The sequence below is a fragment of the Aythya marila genome (genome assembly GCF_965140915.1).
Source record: "Aythya marila genome assembly, chromosome: 2".
Classification (NCBI taxonomy): Eukaryota; Metazoa; Chordata; class Aves; order Anseriformes; family Anatidae; genus Aythya; species Aythya marila.
The window spans coordinates 44,532,819-44,554,578 of record NC_139043.1 but is presented as its reverse complement, the minus strand read 5'-3'; the positions used below and the strand labels follow the sequence as shown (position 1 = coordinate 44,554,578).

At 42.2% G+C, this 21,760-nt stretch overlaps 1 protein-coding gene across 1 annotated transcript in view; it reads left to right on the top strand.

Annotated features, from left to right (window-relative positions):
- ZNRF2 (zinc and ring finger 2) overlaps nt 1-21,522 on the top strand; it is a 57,042-nt gene extending 35,520 nt beyond the window's left edge. Inside the window, exons 3-5 of the mRNA XM_082753903.1 lie at nt 12,895-13,000; nt 14,487-14,564; nt 15,749-21,522. Coding sequence (XP_082610029.1) covers nt 12,895-13,000; nt 14,487-14,544 — 164 coding nt within the window. The 3' untranslated portion in view covers nt 14,545-14,564; nt 15,749-21,522. The remainder of the gene's footprint in view (nt 1-12,894; nt 13,001-14,486; nt 14,565-15,748) is intronic.
- Nucleotides 21,523-21,760: the final 238 nt, after the last annotated feature.

Sequence of the window (21,760 nt, the reverse complement as noted above, 5' to 3'; positions counted from 1 at the left end):
AGGGGTGCTGTGTGACAGAGGAAAGAGCATACCCTGCAGGATAATTTAACACGTAAACAGACACTTAGCCTGGGCCTGCAGTTATATAGTGACATTTCCTCCTGTTTTGATCTTGTGTACCCATGAAAACCCTCCAGATTATGTAGGAGGTTCATACAGTTTCCCTAATGCTTTAAAACTGTTTTCCAATGTATTTCTTAAAAATAACTTGCACTGCTGAACATCTGTTGGACTTGGAGATTTTGTTTAATGTGCCAGCAGAGGAGCATTACTATTGTAAATAAATGTTTAATCTCAGACATTTGCACAGCTGTTACTCTGTGAATTGGTATAACATCAACTCGGACATTTCATAGCTTGTCGTGCAAATCATTGTCACAATTTCAGGGAGGGAAACTGTGTTTGAAGAGCTTGATTGAAGTATATTGACTAGTTTGCCATTCATCCCTTTAGGAACTGTTTAACGTTTCAGCAAGGAGAAAACTTCCACTGATTTTCACCAGTGTAGGCTGTGGGTAGCTACTCATTCAAACCAGACTGCCAAGAAGAAGAGGCAACTCTAGCTCTTCTTCCCTTTTATTCAGTAAAGCTGTATTTCCTTCCAACCATACCAAATCACTTTCAACAGGTTTTGGTGCCCCATGCAAAACCAGCCTGTTACAGTTAGGGTTTGCTGGGGAGAAGGTTTTTTATTTTAAAGAGTAGTGGTGAGAAATGTCTCTAAATAAAGCCACGTTCAAGCAGCAGTGTGGACCTGGCTCCTAAAGGAGGTGGGACATGCTTCTGTGACCCCATTTGAGCCTCAGTCAGTGGATGAAGTGGGTCAGTCTGTGATAGTGTGGAGTTGGAGCCTTTTCAGAGGCCGCAGTCTCTAATCTTTCCTCCGCACCCACAAACTGTCAACCCTTTGCTACCAGGAAAAAAAGTTGTGTATCTCTCATGGCGTGGCTGTGAAGGAGGCTCCTGAAATGGGAACACAGTGTAACTGAGAGAAAAGGGCCTCAAATGTCTGGAGCAGTTCTCAGAGCTGCAAACTGGCCCTATTTATCTTGGTAAGATACAATCTTTGGAGGCTTAGTGGTGGTGGCGGTGGCTTAGATACCAGCATTGCTCATTACCTTGTGCTTCCCTTTCTCTTACACAAAGAACAGGTTTGTAAAGCAGCTATGACACCTCATTTTCCTGGTGCAGTTTGGGGACGCTCAACAGATTATGCTAAATTTTCTTGCTATGGTGAATTTGAGTCAACGTGTTTGCATCCTACCGAGGAGCACGCAACTTTGGGACATTGGACATCACGTCCATTCATCTTTTAAACTTTTCTCTGGTTTGTTGTGAACGGGACTGGCTCTTTTTAATGAACCTTTGGAGAGCAGGGTATTTTGGTGGGTGATTCTCTGCATACTTGCCCTTGAGCCAGGCCTAAATCTGCCAGACAGTTCTTCCTGCGACAGAGCCATCACAAATCACTCTTGGCCAACCTAGCTGTAATGTCACCTCATACTTCAGCTCCTGAGGGTGAGACAACAATTTTTTTCTCAGTACATTGGAATCACCATTACATAAATGCACACATGTGCCATGGGAATATTTTCTATGCAGCCCTGGATAAATACAGTAAAGCTTTTGACAACTGTAGAACAAGCCTGATTGTTTTCTGAAAGAAGGAGGGAAAACAGGATCATTCATGTGCTGAATAGCTCAAGTTGTTTCTTTTCCTTACTTCTAATCTGAGATGCTGCTCTTGTCTTGCTTCGGTACCGACAGCGCTGCTGAAGTCAAATGACAATGGTTCTTGTCCTAGAAAATCATAGATACACCTGTGAACTGGTGCCGCAGAGGAGAGCTGCAGGTGAGGAAAGGAGCGATTCAGCTCAGGTTAGGACTTGCTCTGTTCTTCTGCATGTCATTGTGCTGCTGTTATATAAAGGCAGTGCGGTGCTGCGTGCCGCAGAGAGCCGAGCAGCAGTTTGGTTTGCTCCGTAGCAAACGCTCACGGTGCTGTGACTCTGCACCATGTGATCCGGGCAGATAGGAGCTACCTTCCGTGCCTTACGCTTAATCAGTCTTTAGCTTTGAGAGGTCATTCGGAGGATGTCATAAATCGTGTCTGCAACTGCTGCAGTCTTGTGACTGCTGGGAATTTAGCTTCGGGGAAAATAATGTTCCTAGTTTTGAATAGTAATTCTGCAGCCTTTAAGTCTGATGCCTCTAAAACCTTGAGATTTTACTTGTTTGTTAGTAGCAAACCGACTTATGTTCTGTAGCTGTGCTGCAGAAACCATACCCTTGAAAACACACATCTTTCCCTAACCTTAGAGAGTATGTTTCATTGGCTGGATTTTGAAATAAAATGTACTTTAAGTCTTAGGTTTTTAAAAAATAAATGCCAAACAGCATTGCACTGAGTGGTCTTTGTAGGAATTTCACAGTGTTTCCTTCCCAAATTTCCATTCACTTTTGCAGGAACTAGGACAGATGACTTGCAGATCAGGATTTTTTTTTTTTCTAAGGAAATGCAAAGCAATAAGCAGCATTCCCTCCTTGCTGAGAAACTGCCCCAAGGGCAGATCAATTGCAAATATAGCCTGAAATACCATTTGTAAGGTTTCTTTGGTTTTGTTTTGTTTTTGTTTGTTTTGTTTCATCATTGTTGTTATTTTTGTTTTTCCTTCCGATTAAAATCTTGCTTTAAAACTTGCTACCCTTTAGTTATTTAAATAGTCTTGCACTTCTGACTTGCAGACTCAAAATGATAAAGGAATTTCGTACAATTTTTGCAGGGGGGTTCAGTGGTAGAGCAAGCTTTGCTCTTCCAAAACAAGCTGAACGAAAACACAGTGTGGTAGAGTACTCTCACGTCTAAGATGGGGATGATTGTCACTGCTTACTTAACAGAGAAAAATTTACCAGAGTCAGGTGTTTGTAGCAAAATCCAGTGATTCTAGACCAGCTTGTAAGTTGCCTATTGACAGTGACTGATCGTATACTGACAGAGCTACCGAGCTGCAAAGGCTGGAGGAACCTTCTCACTCTCTGAAGTTTGTGTCACCGTCTCTTCTGTGGCCACAGATTTTTGCAGCTGCAAAGTAACCCTAAACTCTACCGCACAGGAAAAACTTCACTTAGGTTTGGTGGTGAGCTACGTTAACAGTTATGAAACCTTGTTAAAATTTCTTCATAAACACCTTAGGGTGGCTTCCATTTTAACCCCGCGCCAATGCCTGTCTGAAACTGAAAGCCACGTCAAACTTTAATCAGTTTTACTGCTTTCCTCATCCCCTATTTTCTTGTGCAAAGTCTAGGTAGCCTTTGTGTATAGTGCTAGGTAATGGATAACCTTCATGTGACTAAGCAATAATGTAGGATTCAGTGATAAGTTCTTAGCCCATAAACAATGCACATTTGCTTGGGGGCAGGGAGATGGGGGGAAGGAATCGTTTGATTAATGTTTTTATCTTTTTCCCTCCTGTTCTAAGCAATCTGTTTTGATCTATGGCTTTATTAGCTGAAACACCGTGTTGTCATAACAGTGCCCAATAGCTTTGATAGGCTGGAGATTTAAAAATGAGGAGAGAAATAAAACTTCAATACGGCCGTAGAAGTGCACTGCCAGATTGTCTGTGGAAAGCTGAACAAATGTTGGGGACTTGTCTTCGGGGACTTCTTTTTTTTAAATCCATCTCCTGGGTTAATCATCTTGTGTTATTATTAGGAATGATCGTGACTGATGAACGCTGAAATTATGTTTCTTTTATTTGACTTAATTACCAGGATCTAGAAGTTGATGCTGCTTGCTTTAGAAAGTAAAGGAAGGTTGTTGGAGGTAAACACCCCCACACTCCGTACCTTACTGGGACAGTAAAATCCTATAGGTACTTGCTAGCACCAGAAACACCATATTCTCTGTGCTTGCTGGAATAAATTGTTTTACTGGTTTATGGGTTAGTGTAGAGCAGAAAAATTGAGATAACTTTGAAAACTGACTCAGTATTTGATGTTATCGGAAGTTTTTGCATTCAGATGTGTTCTGGGATCCATCTCTGTAGCAAAGCTAATTGCATTTAAAATAGGAATAGCTCGTAAAAAGCAGTCTGTCTGCTGTGATCAGGAAAGGAAAACAAGAGAAAATTATGCAGTGATTACATCCCTGTCCTGTGTGTGCACATTGACACCAGACATGCAATTTTTGCTTGGAGGAGACTGATCTAGACCCTGCTGGGCACGGCACCCTGTCAACCTAGCACCTGGCACTAGGGTTAATAAACCAGAATTTATGCACGCTGAGTTTTGGCACCAGCATTTTCATCGTGTGGAGCTCAGTAGCGCATCGTATCCTCCCTAAGAATAGCATCTTAGTCAGACGTGCCTGGTTTTTCTCCCCTCTTCTTGTTTTGATCTTTGGCTCACGGCTTCATCCTTCGTGCCATCTTCCTGAGTGCTCCCTGTGCATTCATTTCGCATCAGATCAAACCAACCCCCATCCCAAGCTTGCAAAGAAATGAGCCAGTTGTTTGGCCACCGTGAAAGGACTGGAGAAAAGAGCTGGGAAAATTCAGTGTGATCAGGGCATCTGTAGGAAGACTGGAATAAGAACCAGAGAAAGAACAAAGCGAACAAGACACTGAATCAAATCCTACAGCTGACTTCAAAACAAGTCACCATTAAGGTAACCCATGCTGCCCAGAGTAAAAGGACAGCTCGCTACAGCTGGCCTTCATTCTCTCTGCTCTCCAGAGAAACTGTTCTCATACCCTTTCCTTCTATAAAGGTTTCTAATCTGCCTGCTTTACCTGTGTTGTGGTAAATGAGAATTCTCATAGGTACCTTTCATTAAGCCAGCAGGTCCCCGTCAACGCTCTCATTTTCTTACAGATCATTACTAGAATGAAACTTCCAAGTTGCTTTGTAATGATTTTCTTTTCTTTTTTTTTTTTTCTTTCTTTCTTTTTTGTCTGGCTTCTGACCATAGTTTCATTGACAATGAATGGCTGGAACCTCACTGTTTGGAAAAAAATCACTTCTGTAGTCATTTTAGTCTCCTTTCATGCTGGGGAAAAATAAGCTTAAAGTCACTTTTAAAAGCTGCCAAGGCAAGAGGGATTTCCCAGCCTTAGTGGGGATCCTTTTGTACAGTCACAGCAACGTCTTGCATTTGCCAGATCTTTGCCAGTTCAGACCGTTCCTTCAGTTTGATCAGAGACAGTCAACTTCTGTAGTACCTATTTTGCCATATCCACACTCTGTTTCCCTCTCCCAGTCTTTGTGAGCCTTCTTGGCAATAGCATCCGTTCTTGATATGGTAAAGTTGCTTGCTTTAACAGACTCCAGCATCATATTTAAGTCTTCCTTCTGACCATTAAGCTGTTTGCAGAGAACTGTCTCTGCATGACAGGAATTATTTCCCCCTCCTCCTGACCACAGCGGTATCTTTTCCTTGTTGTATCTAATTTCCACATGACTTCCTACAAGAAGATGCTTCTGTAGATGGGTCTCTACTGCTCTGGGTTTTATGCCTGGTTGGTTGTGGTGGTTTTTGGTTTGTTTATTTTTATTAACTTTGCTAAAGAAGTTATCTTTGCAGAAAGCAAACTACACTACAGAATTCTCTCATTTCTTGCCTCTTGCTCTAGCAGGAACCATACAGTTCAGCCACTTTTGGACTGGATCTCTGGATTGCAATCCCTACTTCTCAACAGACCTGAATTCATTTTGCACCTGGCAGCAGTTTCTTAGCGCTGGTACAAATAGTCAAGGATGTATAAGTAGCCCTTAAATATTTTTCTTTGATTTATTCCTCAAAGATAAGCAGCATTGTGCACCAAAGAATAAAAATGATAAAAGATCTGTATGCGTGGATTTCGCGGTGATGCTTTTTCTTGCCCACATCTGTAAGTTTAATTCATCCCAAGTAACTCCCAGCTATATAAGAATCCTTTCTAACTGCTGCAGACCTGTTGTCTGTCAGCAGTATGTGCTGGTTGCCTCTGGCCACTTACTCAACCACTCCTTTTTGTAGCATATTTGTGGTATATGATCCTCTTTGATGGTAAACTCAGCCTTGAGAAGTGTAAATCATTCTTATGCAGTGGAGCCAGGGAGAGGGGAATACTCCAGTGATAGTTCTTCACGCTGTTTCCTAAGGAGTCTCATTTTTGCTGCTTTCTCATTTCTTGTGGGTTTGCCCCTTTACATGCTACTTTTGATTTAACTCCTGACAAGACCGATACAAGATTAATAACTTCTAGCTGGAGAGATCATGTGGTTTTAAAAAAAAAAAACACAAAACAAAACACCAAAAAAAACACAGCCTAAAGGCAGCTTCCCTGTTCCATGAGCTGCCATAAAGAAGTTTTTGTTTCAAAATGGTGAGTGCCTGGACACAGCATTGATGATGAAGGTGTGCCTTGGGGCACTAGTTTAGTACTGCTATGTTCAAGGCTTTTTCACTCAATCCCCTACTGGTGAGAAATATTTAGAATTATTTTTTATCTCTCAAGAATAGCATTTCTGAAGGGAGGGGGAAGCTCTGGGACAAACATGGCATCCCAAGGAAGGCTGTTCAAGAAGTTACCCCTTGAGTCAGTCGAAACATAAGGATGCATCAGTTCAGTTGCAATGGAGATGGTGTAGGATGGGTAAGTTTGGCACAAAGTCTTCTTACATCACTCTGGAAGACGAGGCTGTTTGTGGTTCTACCGTGAAACAGGTACCTGTATCTAGACAAAAATTTGGAAGTGTAAAGACACAGTACTTAAAAATGTGGTGAACAGAACTTGTAATTAGAAGTTAGCACAAGAGGAGAAGGCTGTTTAGCTATCCTGAGATGATTTAATGTTCAAGGACATCAAACTGCGAGCAGACTGATTACGTACAAGTTGGAAAGACTATAGATTAAGCAGATCTTTCAGAGTCAATCAGATAATTGTCTCCACTGTCTCCAGAGCAAATCTTGAATCACTGTGGAAACGCAGAGTCACTCTGGCAATAAATCTCAAGACAGGAGCACAAGGCATTTCATGTCCAATCAGGCTAATAAAATTTAACCTGTGTGGGTATCTATTTCACCATAATATTCTCTGCCAAAAGCATAAATATGGTTTGAGAAAGCTGGTACACTGATGATCATAGCTTAGGAGTAAGTGGTTACGATGTAGTTGTTTGGGGTTGAGGAGCTTTATTTCCCAGACGACTTGGCCTTTTTTCAAAGCCTAGCTCTGCATCATGAGTCCTGGGGTGCAAACGTGTTAATTTGATGTTGTCTGAAAGCCGTATCACTTGTGACTTGAAGGGTTGTTTTTTTTTGTAGTACGGTAGCTTGTATTGAGACCACATCTCTTGAAGTTGTAGATAGATTTCCACTGTGGCCACTGAGGTAAGCTACTTCACCAAAGAACTGCTTCTCTCAGTGCACAAATACCTCTCCTGTTTTTTCTTTAGTTCACCTGCTTAGAATTGTATTGAGGTAGCCAGAAGTATATAAACTTTTTTGTGGGGGAATAGGACAAATAGAAATGATGTCTATCACTGCTATTCCTGTTTTCATCTTTATTCGATACAACGTGAAGATTTTTTCACTACCAGACACACCCGATCCTTATCTGACCCAACAGGAAACATCTAGTTATTTCTGAGAAGTGGCTTCTGAAGGCTGAGACTGTTGCACAAAAAAAAATCTAAATGCAGTTCTTAAAATTTGGGCTGCAGCTGAGAAGCAATGAAACTTCTACAGCCGCTTCCCTCTAGGTGTTTGTGACGCAGGTGTCGCAAACTAGGCCGTATCCCACTGCAAATATTTTTCTTATGACTTCCTTCGTTGTGTGTGGTGCCTCGGTGCTACGCTCGTGTTTAAGGAGAGGGGAAAGCCAAAGACTATAGGCAGTATTGGTGCAGGAAGCCTTTCATGATGGGTGTTTATTTCTGTACAGATATCTCCGTCTTGGACCAGCGTTGAGAACATGAGAGGGAAAGGGAGAACAAGGATAACATTTGGACTTACTAACTACCACATGCTCAGCTTTCTGCTTCTGTAAATGTTGAAAACCACTTATGTGAGGCTCCAGTAAAAGCACTAGACTAACTAGACCAGACTAACAGTGTGTTAACCATATACACCTACTTGCTGGCTACCAAATGGTTCCCTGTGGAAAGTATAGGTTCAGCTGGGCTGCTTGTTTTTGTAAGTGGATGAGGAAATACTTTGGATCTTCCCAGAAGGCAATATTAGTAAAAGTGTAGAATAAATTCTGCAGTGTGAATGAATTAATGCCATTTGTGCAAAGAAATGTTGGATTCTAGATGCTTAGAGCTTGATGTAGTGTTTACCTTCATTAAAAAAAAAAAGCACACACACACAAAAAAAAAAAAACACTGAAAGAATTTTAGTGATCAGCAACAAAAATGAATGAATGTGTAACATATGGTAATATGCTGTTTATTGAAGTTTCATCAAGGTTTTTAAAACTCTTAAGACTCTTATTTTGACAGTTTTAGTGCTGTTAAGATACTGTTCAGAAGGTGTATTCCAAACAGTTTCAGTCACGTTCGTGGTAGGGTGTGCTTTAGTGTTCTCCTCACTGTTAAGCTATCTGTGGTGGCAACTTCCACACAAATTTAAGATTATAAGTATTTGGAAAAAAAAAAAAAGATATTTAAAAAATAATAAAAAAATTACTTAGATCAAAGGTCTTTCTAATTTGTGTTCCACTGAATGTTTAGAGAGAAACAACATACTGCAGCTGCAAAGTGCTATCTCCCCAAGTGCAGCCTTCATGATTTGACTGAGGGTTTCCTGAGTCTAGGGCTACCTCTATCTGCATTTCCAAAAGAGAAACAGAAAGCAGTAGCACACATTTAAATGATTTCATGCATGGGGCATGTATTGCATGTGCTTTTGCAGTCCTCAGTTTAAAGACAGGCTGTTTCATCACGGGCATTGCCTATAATTTTAGCCACCGCTGAGCTGGCGGCTTTGGTAATTTTTAGATGTATTTTTCAAAAGTTCTAGCAAATATTTTTAATCAAATTTATATGCAAAGTTGCCAGGATCGTTGTATTTTAGGTTACTGCCTATCTAGCTACAAGTGCTCAAGCGGAATAGAAATTATTTTTCAGTAAAGACAAAAGTATGATTCTGGAAGGAAAAATTACTGACAACCAAAAGTTAAAATACTTGTACTTTTAAGCAGGGATAGAGGAGAAAGAAGTATTTGAGCAGACACAGGAGGGAAATACTCTGCTCTTTTGCCAGATTTCATCTTTGACACCAGTCTCGGGCTTGTGAGTGCTTGTTGCAATAGCTGGGAAGGTGGAGGAGTGTTTACCTCCTGTTTGGTGCGAGGCAGATGGATGTGGGGGTGCGGTGAGTGTTTGTGTGTGTATGCATGTGTGGGCGAAATGGAAAAATGTGGCTTCTGCTCATTTCCTCTTCCCACTTCCATTTAGGTAATGCACTGATATGAATGTTTTAACCATAACATTGGTGAGATCTCAAACTGTTCTTTTTTTTTTTCTCCTTTCTCTTTTTTCTCTTTTCTCTTTTTTTCTCCTAAAAAAAAAAAAAAAAAAAAAAGGTAAAATGAATAGTATGCATCTGCTGAATCACTGCACTACAAGAAATTATGAAAACAACAAAATTGTTCAGACTGCAGTGGTTCTGTGTGAAATCGTGTACACATTTTTCCATAACAGAGGGCTGTGTGATGCAAGTACAGAAGAAAGCCTGACTGGGTCCAGGTCAGACAGCTTATTTTTCCCCTCCTGTTGATCTGAGACTGGTGATCTGAATCACATCAAATTGTGGAAATGGAGTCGGTCTAAAAGTGTGGCATGTCCTTCAACAACTTGGTCTTGGTTTTGTAGAGCAGTTGCATCAGTTTGGGCTCAGTTGGCGGGCAGTGCCAAGTTGCACTCGGGCATTCATAACAGTTGGGTATTTTGTGCCAGTTTCTTCAGTACTTACCTTTCCTCTGTCGTGACAGCCTGACAGGGTTCACAAGGTGACACAAGAGGAGCAGAGTGCTAACTCGGTGGTGTTTAAGAGGAAGAAGACCATTGAAACCTATTAACAAAACCTTTCCCACCTACTCCAGCCGTGACAAAACCCTGCTGGGTTTCCGAAGCCACATTCAGTGTTCACACCAGCTCCTCCTGGCATGACTGGGACAAGCGTGGTGTGCACCCAACAGCAGCATCCCAGTGAGAAAGTCAGGGCTGAAGCCAGGGAGGGAGGCAAGGTGTTTGCCTGGGGCTTGCCCTGTAGGGCCTGGACTGGCAAGAGGGAGACTAATGGCAACCGGGGAGAGTATGGGAAGACTGGAGGAAAGAAAAGGAGTCTCAGACACTTAGGCTGGTGGGAGATAAAAATGTTTGAATTGGCATCTCGCCCTGGTGCTAGCCAAAAGGTGCAGAGTCTTGTCAAAATGCTCAGCAGGAGGTCTGACCCACACGTTGTGAAGTCTGGGGAGCGCGTGATAAGCCAGACACGTACAATGGAGAGCGATGTTAAAAGCAGCTCACAGGAATGTTTTCTTTTATAAATTGTATTATTACTGGACAGCGTTTTAATTTTTGTCATCAAAGCTTGTCTAAATGCTTCCCTCTTGAGAGCGCTGAGGAGAGGAGCCTGAGGATTAATTCACTGGAGGTGTCTTAGTGCCGTTTTGTTTTGGGCACCAATTGCTGATAAAGTAACTCTGGAAAAAATGATTTTTATTAAGTGAGCTCTGTGTATATGGTAAGTGTTTGAATTATTTATGGCACTTCTTCCTGTAACCCGGCTGTAGGAAGAGTAGATGTGCTTATAGGACTTTTGGCAAAGTATTTGAACAAACAGGCAGTCTAAGAGGGTAGTGTCTGAGAGCCTCGGGCAAAGATTAATATCTCTGTACCAGGACAATACTGTCTGTACAGTCTTTGTCTCCTGCTGTCAGATGTTTTCACATCTTTTCATACAAAAAAAATAGTCAAGAAAGTATTTATCTGTAGCACCTTCTTCAGGGCAGGTTCTTAGTGCCAGGATTTTCTAACAACAGATAAGTTTTTAAGAGCTTTTGCATTGTTTTAAATTGCTTTTCTTCTTTGGTTCATGGATGCTTACAACTTCTGATAGAAAAAAAAAGAAGCAATTTCTTAATGCCTACAGATAATGTTAACGTGTAAAATACATTTATTTTTTTTTTATTTTCTTCACTGTGGTATGTGTGTATTATTGTTTGAGGGGGTATTTTTTCTTTATAACAGTTCACCTCATGTTAGACACTCTTAACATATCCCCATGAAGATGCCACACACGTGGCATTACACAGTATTTTTAGCATAACCAACAAATATAGCAGAGACCAAAACGAGTACCCTTTTAGAAACCCGAGCACCTGCAAGACAGCGTGCTGCAGTTCCTGGAGAAACAAGGCAGACCTGATTTCATGTGTCTTCATTTCACTTATTCTGGCAGTGATGGCTCTTTAGCTGTGTGCTTGTCATCTTCTGTCTGCTTGGAAAGTCACAGTGACAAATATTGGAGACACCGGAGAGCATACCTTAGAGCTGATGGTTTCCTGGTCGTGCCAGGGAATCACAATCTCCACAAACCATCCTGTTAGGCTCCTTTTGGTTAAAAACAGGAAACTTTTCCCCAGAAGCTGCAGCAATTCAAACACAGGGCCCTTACTTTGCCAAGTGTGCGCTGTTCTGATCTGCCAGGGATTGCCTGGATGCTGCGTGGTCCCCTTTTGGTAACAGTGCACCACGTGAGGTCGCTTCTAACCAAGACTTTTAACCTGCCTCTGGCAAACCAGGCCTTACGTGACCTCCTGCTTTGTGTTGTGCTAAGGCTGCATTGTGCATCCCGCCTTCTGGCTGAGAGCAGCGTCCAAGAGAGAAGGTTTTTATTAAAAATATTTTCCCAGAAACTTCTGTTTGAACGCCAGCTCTCATGCATTCCTAGTAACTTACTTTTTCCTCATTTCTTTCGGGACTTGGTAATGCTGCAAGAAATGAGTATCGCCTGGAATTCAGGGTCTTCAGCACCAATATTTCCCTGATGGAAAGCTTTCATTCCTGTTGCCAGCAGTCAGATAATTACACTGAGGAAAAGGTAGATGGGATGTAGTAGAACATGCTGATGTGATGTGAGAAGGAGGGGGTTGAAGGTGTGAAATAGGAGTGCTGGAGAAGCTGGTAAAAGTTAGAGAAAGCCAGATATATAGAAGAGAGAAGAATGGGGTAGTAGAAGAAAGCAAATGACAGGCTGTGTTTAGAGTGAGGAAATTAATAAAATCTGTACCCAGTAAATTAGCTTTAGTGTCTAGCCTAGAGAAACGTTATCTTTGAGCTTGGATTTAACTTCTGTGATGACAACTGAACGTGGAAAGGAGGGGACAGCTGACCAAAACCCACCCAGAATGAACCCTCACAGCCCTGGAGGCACCAGGTGCCATCTGGGCGATGGTACCAACTTCTTCCAGTGTTGGCTCTTGGGGTCAGCAGCACAGCTTGTGTATGCAGCAGCTGTGGGGTTCAGAGCTCAGGTTTCCCAGCTCAGATCAGAGCAATCTGTGTGGATGTCCATCTGCTAAGAGAGTATAAATGCCAAAGGATTACTGGCTGTCAATGATAGCTACCCCTCTTCTCCATGTGGTTGTCTTCCTCCAGGACTTCTTTTTGAGCTACAGCTGTGTTTAGGCAAGAAACTGAATCATAACCATATTTTAAGCTGTTAAGAAGTCTCCCATTAGGAATCTTCTGTTGCCTGGCATGTGTGAATGAACCTCACCTTGACAGGGCTTTCTGCAGGATAAGGATATCATCTATAGCTGTCCTTGATAATATGAATAGAGAACACTTTGCTTGTTGTAGCCTGCTTTTTAACTGTTCAATCTTGTGCTCTTTCTTCAGAGGATGTGCTGAGTAAAGATACTGGGGAGTGTGCAATATGCCTGGAAGAGCTGCAGCAAGGAGATACTATAGCACGGCTGCCTTGCCTCTGCATATATCATAAAGGGCAAGTATTCAAGTATTCCTCACGGTGTAGATAAAATCCCAGAAGGTCACGTTTATGGGGTAACTTCACTGAAACCTAATTGCCTTTTCCACTTCAAACAAGCAAAAAATGAACAACGACAACCCTAAAGATGAAGGTGGGAGAGGGAGTGCATTTTGAACCTGTTTCATACTTACTGTCACAAATGCCTGTAACTATGGGAAGTAAGATGTCAATGAATGATGTAAGTAAGGCAGTAACCTTCAAATCATGAAGGTTGGAAAAGACCTCCAAGATCACCTGGTCCAACCATCCCCCTACCACCAATGTCACCACTAAAGCATGTCCCCGAGCACCACATCCAGCCTTGCCTTGAACACCCGCAGGGATGGTGACTCCACCACCTCCCTGGGCAACCCGTCCCAGTGCCTGGCTGATGGAAGCCCACAAGCCATCATCAGAGCCACGTATGCGTTTCAGTAAGAAGCAAGAGGTTGAGGATGGGTATCCATTTCCAGATAGTCCCACGGGACACGTCAGTGACTCGCCGTGATCCCAGACACTCTTCTGCTCCCCATGGTTTTCTGCGGGTTTCAGGCAAGGAAGGGCCTCATCTCTACAGGCACCACCTGACACAAAGCTGGCAGCAGCCCCAGGGAAGGTGCAGCAGGAGGTGTGACACCTCCTGCCCAGCTGAAGCTGACCTTCACCCACTTGCCATGGGAACGTACAAACTCCCCGCTACACACAGGGTGGGTTGGCTGCTGGGCCAACACAAACAGCCCAGCAGCATTGCCCTGTCTGTGCCAAGGAGAAGAGAACCAGCTGCCCGTGGCACCGTGAGCCTGGGCTGAGTGTGAATAGTGGGACCCGTTCTGGGGACAGAGGAGTCCTGCCATGAGGTGGGCACCTCACCAAGACCTCCTAGCCATAGGCATCCTCCGCAGAATTAAGTCACAAATGCTTGCTCAAATGTTTTGTCAATGCAGTTCTGGACACCAAATTCGTAATTTCAAAAGGAAACGTCCATTTCCCACAAAATAAATAACTAGATAGATAGATAAAAGAAAGTTGGGTTTCTGGTTATGTCTGAGCAATCCCAAAGTGATTAAAGAGTTTCTCATTTTAGTTGACAAATTGAAAATGTTCAGGAAATTTGGAGAACTGAAACAAAAAAAAAAAAGTTTTGGATGGTTGACTAAATAATTGGTGAAATACTTCCCTAGCAGATTTTAACACTTAAGATATTTAACTATTCAACAGTGTTTAATATCCAAGCACACCTGTGGTTAAGGTTATTAAGTTTTCAAGGAACGTTTAAATATATTCCTTGTTTGTGAATACATAGAGTGTGTACATGGATGTGTGTATATACATGTAATTGTGTTAATATAAAATTCTACTATTTGTGTAAATCATGAAATACCTATTAATACGCATTTATTACTGCTAAATGTTACTGTGATATTCACATCAATTGTTTTCATTTTTGTCTTGCATCCAACAGCTGCATAGATGAATGGTTTGAAGTAAATAGATCTTGCCCTGAGCATCCATCAGATTAAGAGAAGATTCATGTTTTTAGGTAATATTTCTTTTCAGACGTGTACATTTCAACAACAAATATTTTGATTATCTGAAATAACTCTCGATGCTATTTTCTTAATTTGTCAATTTGCTACCGTGTCTCAGAACAGCAACATTAATCAGTAAGTAATGACGTATATTACGATATGTAAAAGGTTTCTGCATCCTTATATGGTGTGGTCTGAAATGGTGTATTTCATTTTTAGTACTGGAAAGTGGCAAGTCAGTGCCAATGAAGTTTTAACATTAACTTTTAAAGAGTATTTTTTCCATGGAAATGAAACAAGATCAAAATAATACAATCGTTTAATTTTGGATTGTTCCACAAGTACTGGCATTTATTTCTGACGGAAAGCTTTTGGAATCATAAAAGAAAAAAAAAAAAGTTGAAATTAGGTATTTTCAAAACCACTTTCATTTTAATGCATTCCAGAATGTTTTCTTTCTTTTTAACAACAGAAAAAAAGTTAACATGTTCCCATCCATCCCATCCCAGAGAGGTTCACATTTTTCCAGCTTATGTTTGGTGTTAATCATTTCAGATCTGCAATCAGTGTCAAAGGTTTAAAGGATAGGTTTATTCTTTCAGTTGACTAGTTCTAAATCTTTATCTTGCATTAAACTATTGCCCTCAAGCATTGCAAAACACCAACACTCATCATAATTCTTAAAGGAATGGATATCTGGAATTCTGGTTAGCAAGTTAAGGTTTGTTTTTGTTATTCTGCTAGAGATGTAGGGGGGAAAAAAAGTTTGAAGACCTCATTGTTGGCATTTATCTGTTCACTTGTTTCACCTTGCTTCACAAGTCTGTGTTGCAGGTCACATTGCAGCACTACGATCATTGAAGGGGTAGCAGAGAAAACATGAGGGAAGATATCCTGCTACAGGGATGATTACTTTAACCTCAGGGCCTATGTTAGCCGAAATAAATAAACGCATTTCCTGTGTTGTCCCCAACAAATGAATGGTGAAAGAAGCCCACCTGCTGCTTATGAGCATGTTTGTCTCTTCACATGTGTAGTCTCACGTTAAACCCTTTCTTTTCACAGCAGAGATGGTGATAATTGGGGGTTTTAGGAAAAAGGGGAAGGAAAACAGTGTTTGTGTTCATGCTGTTTCTGTGTGTTATATATTGAAGCAGCTGAAATGCTGATACTTTGTCTTCTGCTTTTTCAACAGCTGCTTCCACTGATCAGAAAACATCGGAGATCTGCGGTTCCCTTGCTGAACACAGCGTGCCTGGCTTGAGACTTAACTGTTCTTTGTGGCTGAAAGAGGCAAAGATGGACAGCGACATGGAAGAAGCATTGCAGACACCAGTAGTGCTCAGTATACCAAACACTCATGCAAAGGACACACAGGGATTTTGAAAATGCTGCACATTCTGTAACAATCTACTCCCCACAGACGTTATTGACACTCTTTTGTATTGAAGGCCAAAGTTCCTAATTTCAGCCCAACCTCTGGTTCTGTGAAGAAGCGGGTTATTGGACACGTTTCCTGCTGCCTCAAGTGGAAGCCGAGACGTTCGATACGTGCTCTCTGAGACCCTTGCAGGAGGGTGGCCCCATTCTCAAATGGGAACGTTTTCACCTTCTCGTTGGCTGAAGAAGAGTAAATGGCAAATTAAATGTAATCTAACAGTGTGACCTTATTTACTGAATTCACACCCTGTTTTATGTTCTTCACTTTTACAAGAACAGAAAACAAACTTCTCTGCATAGGAATACTATATTTCAAAATTTTGTAACTAAACCTTTGTCACAATGCAGTCCAAAGAGTAAAACTGGGACAGGTAACTAATTTATATTGATCAAGCTATAGGGATTGTTGAAATCTGCACATCGTATTGCTATTTAAGTAACTAAAACTTCTCTTTTACTGCTTGTGAGTAAAAACAAAACAAAAAAAAAATGCAGCAAAGCAAAATCTTACAGCTATGCAACTTTTTTTTAAATAGGAAAAAAGAAGAATTACCAATTTTAAGTGCTGCCAGTTAAGGTAATTTGTTTAACGGGTATTTTTTTAAAAATGTTTCAGGTAATTATTTTATTGTACTACTCTCATCTCCAGGCTGCCTCCTGAGGTGGAAATGAATAACTACAAATGTGGGCACAGCAAGAATGTTGTTTTTTTAATAGGCATGGGTGAGATAACATCGAGGTGGGAATTGTGTTTAATTTTTAAAACACGTACGTGCAAGTTTTTCTTTGTTTCCTTGTTTGAATGTTTTATCTGATGGCAGGATTTGTAGTACTTTGCATCTAAACCATTGGTCTCTTCATGTGGAGGCTAGCATTTGACAGTGTGGTTTTTTGTTCTTTTTTTTTTTTTAAAGGCACCTGCATTTGTTTAATTTATTATTATTTTACTGTATTATATTAGAATAACCAGGGCTCCATGAAACACCGGTTGTCTCTGGGGGGTACACCAAGTAAAGTAAAACTGTGGTTAAGTATTAGTTCCCGTAAGGTATTATAGTTCAAAAAAAAAAAAAAAAAAGACAAAAAAAAAAAAAAAAAGACAAAAAACTGGAACAGATATCAGGGCTTAGAAGAGTACTTTTTATATCAAGAATTAATCCTAGTAGTATCTGAACTTCACAGTACAGGGAAGAGTTTATGAATATTTATTCCTGACAGCAGTTTTAGTGGGTTTCAGTAGCGAAAATAAATTGCACACTTCAAACGTTTTTCTTGTACATACATAATTCTGCTGTTCTTCTTCTGTTTAAATACATATTTCTCTCTGTTGCTACTGTGATTCATATCAAAAAGGGCAAAGAGCAGGAGCAACTGCTGCTATCCAGGAGAACGAGTGCAGTGCGTGTTACTCGGCTCTCCTGTCTCGCTTGCAGAGCAATTCTTTCCTGGATAACAGTTTTCCCTGGATGTTGCACTGTAAAATGCCATTGTTATGCTGCAAATCTAAAGGAGTCCAAACTAGATCATTTCCCTAATTGACGGTGCAGTTTCTACGTTTTTGGGCTTGCATCACTGGTTTCAGCTGAACCTGTAGCTGCGGGGCCCTGCTGTATTCTCTTTTCCAGCGGGAGCAGAGCCGTTTTGTCACAACTCCCAATCCTGTAGTCACACCACGTGTACAGTAGTTCCCTGTACAGATTCCCTTGTAGCCGAGAGTCATTGTGTCGCCTCGTCTTGTCACAGGGGCTGGGGGGTAGGAGGGGTTACAGCACCCGTAGTGCTCGAGCAGCGGTGTTGCCTGGAGGCCCACTTTTCCAATGTTTTATATTCCCGCTGTTTTCCGTGAGGAGAGCTTCCTCGTTCACGTTGATCTGATGTTTGCTGTTGGCTTCACGCCTACAGAAACTCACCTGTAATATGTAGAGCGGGTAGGTTAGCGTGTTGGTGTCCTGTGCTCCAAGGTCAGAGATAGTCTTCGGCCGGGGGATTAGGTAGATAAATATTATAAACCTGTTTACAACTTCAGCTTGGTTTGGGTAGTTCATGTTTCTAGTTCATTCACTGCTGTTTTGGGCAGCTGGATTTCCTGCGTTTGGATGCAAGGAGGTGGTGCAAAGACCCCGCAGCTCTCGCTGCTGTCCCCTCGCGGTCGCGTCGACGCGGGGTGTTGCAGGCAGGAGCCGCAGTACTTTGCTTTGTTTGAGGAACTGATACGTGGCCAGCCTTAGATGCTGGTTTTGCATTGTTGATATTTCTAAATTCCTTCTGAAAGGCTACGGTAGGTTTTCTTCTCTCGAATCCTGTCATATAGACCAAGCCAAGAATGACCCTGGAAGCATGGGACCGATGCTTGGGTTTGAAAACACCTGTGGATATTCACCTTCGTAAGCTTTCTGTCATGGGCTGCGTTGGCCAGTTGGAGGCAACCATGCTGTAGACGTAGCTGAAATAACAGGCAACACCTTCGTTTTAAAACCATCCTCACAGTGGTCCCGAGTCCTTGCCCTTCAGAAGGGGAAAACAAACACCGAACAAGTCCTGTGTCTCAGTCAAGGAACCCCACACCTGTCCACGAGAAGCAATAACTTTAAATCACGGTGCGATATGCTTCTTTGCCTGTAAATACATTGAGATTGCCAATCCTGTGCTGTTCCGGAGTATTTTCTGTCATCTGGCCTGCATCTTCCCCAAGCACGTGAGGGTGTGAAATGATTCCCATACTCAGGGCTGCCACAAACATGCTGCTTGCCGCAAGGGGAAGAGTAGACTTGACGCTGTCTTGAAAAGTGAGGTTTTTCTGAGCTCGTCACATTACCCGTGTATCTTGAGCAGCAACTTGTGTTCGGAAGCTCCTAGTGGAGGTGGCTGTGATTTGGTTTGTAGGTACCTGCCCTCTGTACAACGCTGAGAGCCGTGCTACTGGCGGCGCAGGGCTCTCTCTAATAACATTTTCCTTCGGAAGTAGTCAGCTGGGTTTCTTTCGACATGTTTTGTTAGGTGGTGAGTTCAGTGGGAAAAGGAAAAAAAAAAAAAAATAATATGAAGCACACTGCAAATTCGTGGTATTTTATTTTTGGGAAGAAGAAAGCGTAAGACAGATGGTCTTATTTGTAATCAATTTAATTTTCATATTCCAGGGTAAGTGTACTGCAGTAAATTGAAACAGAAAATGTGTAAGTAATGTACAGAGATGTGGGTGGATACTTGTGACCTTTCTTTTCTCTCCATGCTCCTCCCCCTTCGTGATGTAAAGGGGTTTTTATGACTTAAACAATCTCCAAAAGTGGGAAATATCATTTTTAGTCAGCAATGTGGGTCTTTGTGCTGGTGTTTTTGGACCCGCTGAGAGGCTCCCATAGACCGGGGAATGCAGAAATGCCACCGTGGGATCTTGCAGCTCACTTTGCCAGGGGAGGACTGTCTCAGTTCTCAATGAGTGTTATATTTGCTACTCCACTTTCCACCCCGCCAAGCCTAAAGGCCATTTTAGTGTAAATTTCTTCCCTTCTTCATAGCTGAAGGCGTGCTACGTTTTAGGGCCATATCCCCATTGGAAATCCTTTCTTTGGCACCAGCAAAATTAGTGTAAGCTCCTGTGGTTGAAAGAGGAGGGCTTGTTATGGGTTTTGCTACAAACCAGCCAAACATGTCTTTTTTTTCCCAGCATCATCAGCTTGTACCACTTAGCCTTTTGTCACTCAAAATAATCTGTGAGAGAAACAGAGCTGTGTCCAGTGTTTGTTTCCTAAATGTAAAAGTAATGCGATGCTTCTCCAGTATAAATTGTTTCTAAAATCAAGTTGAGCATCGTTTAGCCAACTGGGGGGGGGAACAAAACAAAGTCTCGACTCTCTCCAGTTGCATTTGGTTATCTTCCGAGCGCTGCCCAACCCACTGTAAAATGTTCTGGAAAGTAATTCCTTACTTAAATGCGTCAGAGCTGATGATGGGGCAAACCGTAAAACAACCTCGTTGTACATACAGCGTGTCCAGTTGCTGAAGGCTTGCTCAGATAAAGCGTTGCGGGAATAGCCTGCACCTGAAAAGGGTTGGACATGGCTCTGGCTTTGATCTAATAGGTTGCCAGTGTACAATAACTGGAAGGCAGCAAGCCAGCTAGCTGCCGATCCTTCTGGCAGCTTTTAATCTATTTATGTTTGTTTGAGAGACTTTTGCCCTTGAGTGTGCTTTGGCAAAGATTTTGCAACGATAAGTAGGATTTGCTCGATACTGGCAGAGTTTCAAATGTAAGTAACCCCATGTTGCAAGTACATAATCTGTTGCTGAATCCTGTTCCTCTTGTTTTTCCCTCAAATCTGCCCTGTTCATTGCTAATTTGTTACACGTAGCAGTAAAAACACTTCTCCACCTAACTGGTCACCAGCTCCCAGGGTGTGAAATGCTAGCAGGAAGAGACATCAGAGCACAATTCTGTGATCTTCCTGTACGCATTACGATGAAGCTGAAGTATTTGTTACTGCACAGTCAGAACGGATATTGCCAAAGTACTCCAACTTTCAAGGAAGAAAGGAGGCAGCTCAGCTGCCGGGGGGGCTGCTTTAAGGAACTGCTTCATTTTAAAAGCTGCAGTGATCCAGCATTCACCTTCTTACTTGACTTGAGAGTCCCCTTCTGGCTCTCCCTTACCCTTTGGCAGGCGTACCTGCTGCTAGAGAGTGCAGGCTGTGTGCCCCCATCCCTACGCCTCTCCCCACAGAGCGCGGTGCTGGCTCCTGGGACGCCACACGTACGTGCAGTGGTAATGGACAAGACGTCTTCCTTCATTACCCTGAGCAGAAATCGGAATGTAATTTGCGATGTCTCATGTAAAACGTGTTTGTATTTCTTTTCTTTTTTTTGTTTTTTTTTTGTTTTTTTTTAATTGAGCAGTATGATTGCAAGTTGACTTAAGTTGTTCCGAGGTACTCTTTTTTCAATGGTCTGCCAGTACGTAATCATGAATGAAAATATTTTTTTATTGATTTTTTAGGTTGTCTGTTAACATTCCATTCGTGTAAAATATGTACAAATCTATGTAATAAATCTTTTGAAGCACAGTTTTCTTCACAACTTCCAGGTGATTTTGGTCGTGAGGTAGTGGATGAGGCACCACCACGGCGGGGCAGAGCTGCCGTACGTATGTCTGTGCTACAGTCCAAACTGGAAATGGATGAGGAGAAATATGTAGACCCATCTAGAAGGCTCTCCTGCCTGTCTGAGGCCCTGCAGATGGGGATCTCGACCCTTGGGGCCAGAATTAAGGCTGTCAGAGCCCCTCTGCCCTTGTGAGGCTGCCCTCGTCCTGCTGGCTGCCGGCCTGCTGTTTGATGTCTCCTCCGGCGGTCGTTCACAGACATGGAGGCCTTCAAGGCCAGCCAGGTCTGGAGGTGGAAAATTCACCTGGGCAGCTTGAAAAACAACACAACTCAAAACCAGCACAAACTCAAAAACAACACAACTCAAAACCGACACAAACTCAAAAACAACACAACTCAAAACCGAAGGACTGGCTGTCCTTCAGCGCTTTGCCCTGCCTGTCAGAGCAGCCGGGGTTGGACGTGGTTACCAGGGAACATGCTCCTATCTCTCGCTAGTGTAACTTCCTTTTTTTTTCTTTCTTTTGTTTTTTTTTTTTTTTCTCCTGATTGCTTTCTGGGAAGCCTGAATTCCTTCACTGCCCCTAATTCATACGTTTTCCTCCTCCGTCTTGGGCACGTGAAATGGCAGCTGCGTTACGGGAGCAGTCGCTAATTAGGCAGCGCCGGGT